The sequence below is a fragment of the Phalacrocorax carbo genome, chromosome Z (genome assembly GCF_963921805.1).
Source record: "Phalacrocorax carbo chromosome Z, bPhaCar2.1, whole genome shotgun sequence".
NCBI classification, from domain to species: domain Eukaryota; kingdom Metazoa; phylum Chordata; class Aves; order Suliformes; family Phalacrocoracidae; genus Phalacrocorax; species Phalacrocorax carbo.
The window spans coordinates 71,790,706-71,798,751 of record NC_087548.1 but is presented as its reverse complement, the minus strand read 5'-3'; the positions used below and the strand labels follow the sequence as shown (position 1 = coordinate 71,798,751).

Here is an 8,046-nt window from a genome sequence, read left to right as displayed (position 1 = left end):
AGCTGAAGAATATGATGAAACCCATGAGTTACCCAGGCTCAAAGAACTAGCAGGCCAGCTTAGCTAAAGAAAGGCTATTAGTCCAGTTGCACTGGTGTCAGTCAGAGGCTGGCCAGTATTCATTGGCAAGACATTTGGTCAATTTTTCTTGGTGTCACATCAGTGCCAGGAGAGCTGAGGAAGTTGGTGCATTGGCAGTGATGGATCTCACTCACCTCTACGGCCTGCAAGCCTGCCAGGAAATTCTGTGCAACAGTATGAGAACCACATGCATCTTTCTTGCTGAAAAGTTGGACCCCAAACAACTTCACAACACTTCTGCAAAGTTATGTTTGTTTTATTCCTATATGTGGATTTCATCGCCTCATCCACTAGGACTGATCTGAAAAGTAATCTTTCCTTTTCTTTTAATGACCACAACAGTTAGTGTTGGTCTCTCTTCCCATACAGTTGAACCACCATTTAATAAAAGAACTAAAAGAGCCTCAGACACATCTGACATCTTTAAAAAAAATTAATATACCCAAACAGTGCTGAGGCATGGAGGAGGAAAAGGAATCAATCGCTTATTTCTTAGAAAGATGCATTCCCCTTAAAAGTTACCATAATAAAAACATGTATTCTGTGTGGAAGAGCAGGGAATGTACATATGCACACACTGATACTTCCACATCCATATCCCTACCCAAACATACATATGTATGTGCGCACGCATATACAGACACATGCACGCATGTATTAGACCAGACAAGTAATTTATTTTTCACCTATAACTCTTTATTATATTATATCTATCTTTAAAACAGGAAAACTTAGACAAGAAACAACTACTTTAATAGCTCCAACTTATTTCCTAACTCTTGAAAAACACTGCCTCTCTATTTAGCATGAAATACATGAAAAATCAAGTTTGATCATTTTAGATTTAAATGTCTACCACTACCACATTCTTATTACTAATTTTGCTTGCTTTGCACTTAGAATACTCTCCATAATTATTAAAAATGTCTTTAGTTTCTTCTAATATATAGGAAAAAATGTCTGAACACTGACCACTTGTCTATACTGGGTCCCCCAGTGTTATCCCCTTTCTAAAGCACTTAAAGCATGTTCTATAATAGAAAGCATATTCCCATTTTGTACATAGTGCATCCTGTTTTACAGTGCTTGCAGGTACCTCCTGCTCTCTTCTGAAGGCATAATGGAAAAAGAGCCCTTGGTGGTCTTTCTTCAGAGGGCATAGGTGAGAGGTGTCCTGGAGGCACAGAGAGAGGTGAGAAACCTACTTTTTGTAACAATGTTGTCCTTGGGGAAGCAAAGAGAAGATTCAAAGGCAGAAGGCCTGCTCTGAGACCTCGCTCCTAGAAAATGTGAGAAACCTGATGAACATGGAGAAAAGGCAAAAAGCGAAAGGAAGGCATGGCTTTTTGTGAGACAGCTCCAGAATGTGTAATTTATTCAACCCCAAGTACAAAGGTGCTAAAAGACCATTTTAGTCTAGTGTTAATAGACACTTGGTAACAGGGGCTCCCTGACTACAAAGGGTACCATTCTCCATGTCCTTTCCATGGAGCCCCAGGAACTTTCTTGCACGTGATCACTGGGGCAGTGTTTACCCCTCAGGTTTCTGCATGTCTTGAGTAGGTGTCTGTAGGTCCCCATGGAGTTACATGTCAACGGTTTTCCTCCTCTCTCCCTGCCTTGTTCTTAATGAACATTGGTTGGGAGAATTAAGTACCTTATCTGCTATAAGTTTTGCCGCTTAGAGCGTGAGTTCTTGGAGAAAACTCAGGTTTTCGTAAGTACTCAACTTCTCTCAAATCTGATGGAAATTATCATTTTCATTGCTGTGTTTCAGTGAAAAAAACCCCTTTCATAGACCCCGGGTCTCCATCCTTCATAAATCATAAGGCAGGTTATGTTAAGATTTGTTTCACGTTACATTTGTCACTACAGTGACACTAGTGACACAGTTCACACAAAGTAGAAGTTAATTTCAAAATCCCTTACTACAGAGACAATCAATAAAAGCTATTAAGTCTTTAATCACTGAAGGCAATTTCAGTATCACAGGAACCTTTCATACTCTGAAGTGAAGCTGACTGTGGTCTCAGTCACCTGAAGTGATCCCTCTCATAGTGCCTTGAAGCTTAACACTAACAGCATCTCTTAAGTACCAGACTAAAAACAAAAATGTCTTTAGGCAAGAAAAACAAGACGTGATTGAGAGACATTGAAAAAAAAAATCCCCAACAAATATAAACAACCACCCCTTCGCCCCTGCCAAATCCCAGAACCATATGAAATGCTGGAATGATTAGGAACATACATAATTAAGATCAGGTAGAAAGTTTTTCTCAGTAGGTGAAATAGGTGGCTCTGCATACAATCATGTTTAAACTCAGTTCTCATTAAATATCCTGAGGAATCACATAAATCGGAACCTGCAACTAACAACGAAAACATGATTCTGTCCAGATGTGGCCCCGAGCAAATTACTGGTGAAGCTGGAATCCTTGAGCACGAGATCCAACAGGACACTGCCCCTCTCTCCTCTATGGAAAGGGGTAATATGATACTTTTATGTAGTGACACCATGTTCCAGACATAATTCTTATTGGGATATCAAATATCAGGCACAGGAGAAAGAGAAATGGCCCATAGCATGAGATGGCCAGGCCACGGCTGAATACCCCTGCAGTGGAAGCAAGAGTACCTGGTGGGAGATACTCAGCCGAATGCAAAACGCTGCCACTCGGAGGAAGCTTAATCACCCAGCAAACTCCATGTCCTCCCCAGCAGAACAAGCAACCAAAACAAGTACATTTTGCACTTCTTTTGGCTGCCTCACTTTTGCACTGCTTCTGGGTTGTAATGGGCTTTTCCCGTTACAGTAATTTTGGCCAGGTCAAACTAAAACCTGTAGGATTCAGCTCTGCATTTCCCTCCTTTGCCTCATACAGTGTGGTAGAAAAGGAAACACGAGTTTACAAGAAACAGTTTTAGAAAAAGGAGAATACTCCAACAGATAAGTTTTGCATTCACAAAATTAATGCATCCACAAAAAAAGTTATTAAAAAATAATTCGAAGTAACTGGGAACTAATGTTGCTTCATCTTCAGACTGAGCTGCAGTGAACAGTCTCAAAACAGCATATGGTAAGTAATGTAATAAAATGAAGAATAAATTATTTTATGCATAAAGTACCATGTTTTTCAATTTATGCAGTGACTTTGTTCTTCATGCAAAAAAACCCAGAAATTTGCATCTTCACGTTAGTCTTTAAAATACAGCACTGCAGTACTGCCCAGCCATAAGAACACCAGATGGCAACTGACCACAGTGAAATTCAAGAGCACTGTACCAGGTACAGCTCCATCTGCAACAGTGCAACAGCCCAGGCACTTCAGAAGAGTACAAGAAACCCTTTTGTATGCAACTGATGTTGTAATTTCAGGCAGTTGTCATCCACACTTACCACGTACCTTCTTCCAAAGATGTAACATATCAATCTTCTTTAAAAGGAGGCAACTATGCTCAGCAGTAGCTGCAGCAATGAATTCCAGAAGCTAGTTATATCCTGCAAAAGTGCCAGCAGGCCAGAAATTATCTGTGTGCGCATTCCAATCCCCAAAGAATTAACCTGATTGCAAAGACCACCAAAGGAGGTAGGAACACTTCAGTTCATCCCCATGAAGGCAAAGGATAATGCTGCTTGCATAATTCTAAAGATGCAGGAAAGCTTTCACCATAGCTACACTGCATGTTCACAGATGAAAGCCCTTTGTCCCGGCAAGGATGTGACCACTGACCTTTACAAGCCCTATTTTAAGCAAGCAGGCCAGCAAATCAGAACATAGCATAATATGAGTTACTAAAGGTTTGCTGTTATTCTGTAGTGTCTGCTCCCCCCTCTACTTTAAATGTTCCAGTTACTGGACACGCTACAGATTTGCTTCTGATACTGTCTCAGAAGATGTGAACGTACCTCACGCGCTCACTTGAGGGGAAGGCAGCAACAGGGTTCAGCACTTACTCGGGAAGGAGTAATCTTTCACAATAATGCGAATGTGCAAAATTCATTAGAAGGCACAAAATATATAGATGTTTTCCACTTGACTCCCATTTATTCAGCTGTATCTCTCTTGTGATCTCTCTGTTAAGTATTGCTTTTTTTTTTTTTTTTTTTTTTTTTTTTTTGGTAGGAGAAAGCCTTAAGATTTGGACTGAGTACTGGAAAAAAACAATTGTGTTAATCCAGTGTGGAAAGCAAGCCACACTGCTGGACACTGTTTAGATGCAACAGAGACCTTCAGTTAGCCCCTCCTGTTCTAACCTTTATACTACTCATCTTTAGTGTACCTTCCTCCCAGTCACTAAAATTAAATCTCTTTTTGCCCTGAAAGGATTAAGTTTTAAGGTGAATGAGAGGGATCCTTTTTCTAAGAGGTCCAGAGGATACCAAATGACATGACAGACTGGTGTACCTCATAGGGTATTTCAGGAAAATGCTGACTATAGCTGCTCTTTTATGTAATGTAGAGATAGTGAGCAGATTTGCTGTCAGTCACAGTATGAATTCAAAGAAAAGACTTCAACACTGCAGAGCTATATCTGGATTGAGATGAAAACCTGTCCCATTTTCAGCAAATGGTGAGTCACAATGAAGCACAAACTGCCTGATTAGCTGAAGGAAATGTCTGCATTCCTGGAAACACAAGTCTTGCTGGCATTTGGGAATGGTGGCCAAGCCTTGGGTGGCCTGGTGAGGGGTGGGGGGCACTGAAGGCTAAAAGTCTTCTGTGATTCCAGACCATCTTAATATTCTGCTGCACTTAGGAAACAAAGCACATACCAAGAAACAAAATAAAAAGAAAACAAGAAACAAGAAATATTGCAGCTAACAATACAGTTTTGTTTCAAAACAGCTAATCTGGAGGTCAGCCCAGGGATCTGAATTTCAGTAAAGCTTTAGCAGCAGGAGCACAGTCTGTCATCATTCATGGCTGAAGAGGTTCTTATCCCTAATGAAGGAGCTAGAACTAATATGAAGTTGATTCTTCTTTTTCTCAATAATCCATGTAGCTCAGACGAGGTTCCTAGCAGCACATTCAGTGTTAAGAACACTGTCAGTGGTGGGAAGCATTTGTGAAAGTAGCTGTGGTTCCCAGCTTTCCTACTTTCACAGATTAACAAGCAGGCTCATTCTACGAGGACTCACGTTCTTGAACTCTGCAGTAAGAAGGAAATTGGACTTTGCTTTTCTTCAGTGTCACTTTTTAGTGACACATCCTGGTTGTCATCTCTTTCTGCAAAACAAGAAGGGGAGATTAAAAAACCAAATGGCGTTTGTTGTAAAGTGTGCACACAACCTCTTCCCAGTTAAAGTTTCTGCATCTCTGCAAATTCATGTGGTTTTATATGCCACCATGGTTCTGCTCCTCTCCGTCACTTTCAAGGACAATGAACATAACTGGCAATTAGCATGCAGCATTTTGTCATTTTGACAGCTTTTAATACACTACTAAATTCCCGAGCCATGTCAGGTGAATGGCACTGCATCCCACAAAAAAGAAAGAAATCACCTGCAAAGCCAGGAAACCTTTTAACCTGATGTAAGAAAAAGGATTCCAGTCATTGCCGCTGAACCTGCAGTCAACAGGAAACATGCAGACGCATTCTTTGCCTAATTATTTCTGCCTACACATGGACACAAACCTTTTTTAAGACTTGATCTTAAAATGCCACAGACAGATCTGAGCATTTGTCTCTAGGATGGGTTCTTGGGGCAGTCACAGACTGCATTAGGAACTGGGCTTTGGGATCCATATAGTATTTTATTTGATCTGATTTACAGGCACTCTCATACAAGCTCTGTGTTAACTGGATGCCCCAGTCTATAAAACTCTTCATATTTGTCAGCAGATTTTCTGGAAAGATCTGTCAGATGGTCTGTCCAACAGCCATTCACGTACACGGCATTAATGTGTGCTGTTTGCTCTCAAGGCTGAAAGGCTGCTGCATCTAAGGGTCACCAGAGTTGTGCAGGTTGTCCCTTTAGCTCCCCTTCGGAGTGTCCCCAGACTGTACAGCATTTGCTCTGGAAAATCTATTTAGATTTACCAAGTTATCAGTAGTTTCTGAAAAACTTCTTAGCTTGCTTGAATAATGTTATAGTTTACAAGATGATTAATATCTAATGTAAAGGACTTTCTGACAGTCTGTGACTTTATCTTAGTCTGTGCTTAACAGATAATTTCCCCACCTACATCCTGTAAAGAATTGTAGGACTTTTTCCCCTTCCAAACCTTTAATTAGCTTTCATTTCTTGTAGATTCATAAACTATCTTGCATCAACTTGTTATTTTGCTGTCATGCATGTAACAGAATGGAATATTGTCATATTCAGCTGTTATAAAGACAATAGTAATCAGTACAGTAATTTATACAGTAATGTGTGATCTCCACAAGGATCCATACAGTAATCTGAACTAGTAGTTGCTTCTTCTCTGATTTTTTAAAGGTGACAATGGTGAGTATTCATGGAAAATTCTGTCCTTTTTTCTCCTTAAATGTTTTTTTGGGGGATGTTTTGGTTGTTTTGTTTTTCTTTTAAACAGCTGCAGTTAAGCTTATTGCTTCAGAGCAACAAACACCAAATGCAGAACTTAATATAATTCAGCACACTGTTGGACAGCTTCCTACTGGTTTATACATAAGCAAATACAAAATGCCTCTTCTTTCTCTGAGAGATCAGAAAAAAAGCAACTATGCTAGGAAATGCTGAAGAGCAGCATGTAATTTACTACTACATCAACACCATGCTAACTAGCTCCGACCAAAGCAGGCGTCTAGAAGCTGGTAAAATCCAGCAGCACTCAGTTTGATCTGAAGCCCTCAGGAAGCTCTTGCTGCAGAGGTCAGGGCAGGGCAGGGGCCACAAGCCCTGATGTGGTTTGACACCACGCAGAGGTTTTAGTGACAGGGCCAGGCATATTTTCCAGAGCTGGTTTTCCCAGCCAGGGGTGCCAGGTGCTGCCCCGGGTGCTCCCCAGCGGTCTGCACTCCAGGCTGCCTCCGCAGGGTGGTGCCAGGCTTGTGGTGCCAGGCTTTTTGCTATGGGCCGAGGAGGCGCAGGCATTGCAGAGACTGCTCAGCACCTTCCTCAGCACAATCTGCCGCAAGTAGAAAGGAGCTAAAACACTCTCAGGAAGGGAGTACCCATTTCCAAAGTCTGTGTTTTTTTCCTGGATTTTAAATTATTCTTTTATTTCTTGTATCTGAAGATTACCCAGGTGCTAAAGCTTCTCAAGGCAGCGTTAATCTTGGCAGACCCCTAAATTTACACATCCTCAGTGTCTGCACATCCATACTGTACCACCAATAACAACAGCTGTGAGGTAGAACACCAATACTTCTTTCTGCAGCTGCACTGAACAGCTGTTTGCAGTCAGACATAGCATCTTATCCTGTTAGAAAAGCAGTAAAGAGGGTAATACAGACAGTATCAGAGTCATTGTAAACTTGGCTACCCTCCTTCAGGAGCAGTGGGAGGCAAAATACCTCCCGCTAGAATTAGAAAAGATCATAAGCAACACATTCCAACATGCAGCATGCATCTCCATTCTTACCTTGAAGACAAAAATGCCATCACAGGTGGGAGTTTAGGCGTGGATAAATGTGTCCAGGCAAAGAAAAGAGTAGGAGCCTAGATCACCTATGCTTAATATGCAAACTAGAGGGGTTTAAACCAGTTTGCCATGTGAGCTTCTGAAATTTTTCAGCTATGTGCATTTGTGAGTGTTTCACTGCTCAAGAGTCGTGAAGTGCAAACCTGCCATGCCATTCCTAACCTTCTTGTGGAGGGAGAATTTAGTTCTTATAGTAATACAAATTCTCCCTAAGCCTTTCTCTCCCTTAATTTCTGAATTTTTTTTGTTAGGCAGTTATATTCACAGTTCCTTACATCTACTGCCTTCCCCCTGAAGCCTATTCCCCCCCACCCAGTCAGGAGAATGTTGCTGCAAATGGCTCTGCAGTTTTCTC

At 41.2% G+C, this 8,046-nt stretch overlaps 1 protein-coding gene across 1 annotated transcript in view; it reads right to left on the bottom strand.

Moving 5' to 3' along the window:
• Window positions 1-4,615: 4,615 nt before the first annotated feature.
• Window positions 4,616-8,046, bottom strand: part of MOB3B (MOB kinase activator 3B) — a 103,884-nt gene continuing 100,453 nt past the window's right edge. The window contains exon 5 of the mRNA XM_064438012.1: window positions 4,616-5,309. Coding sequence (XP_064294082.1) covers window positions 5,280-5,309 — 30 coding nt within the window. The 3' untranslated portion in view covers window positions 4,616-5,279. The remainder of the gene's footprint in view (window positions 5,310-8,046) is intronic.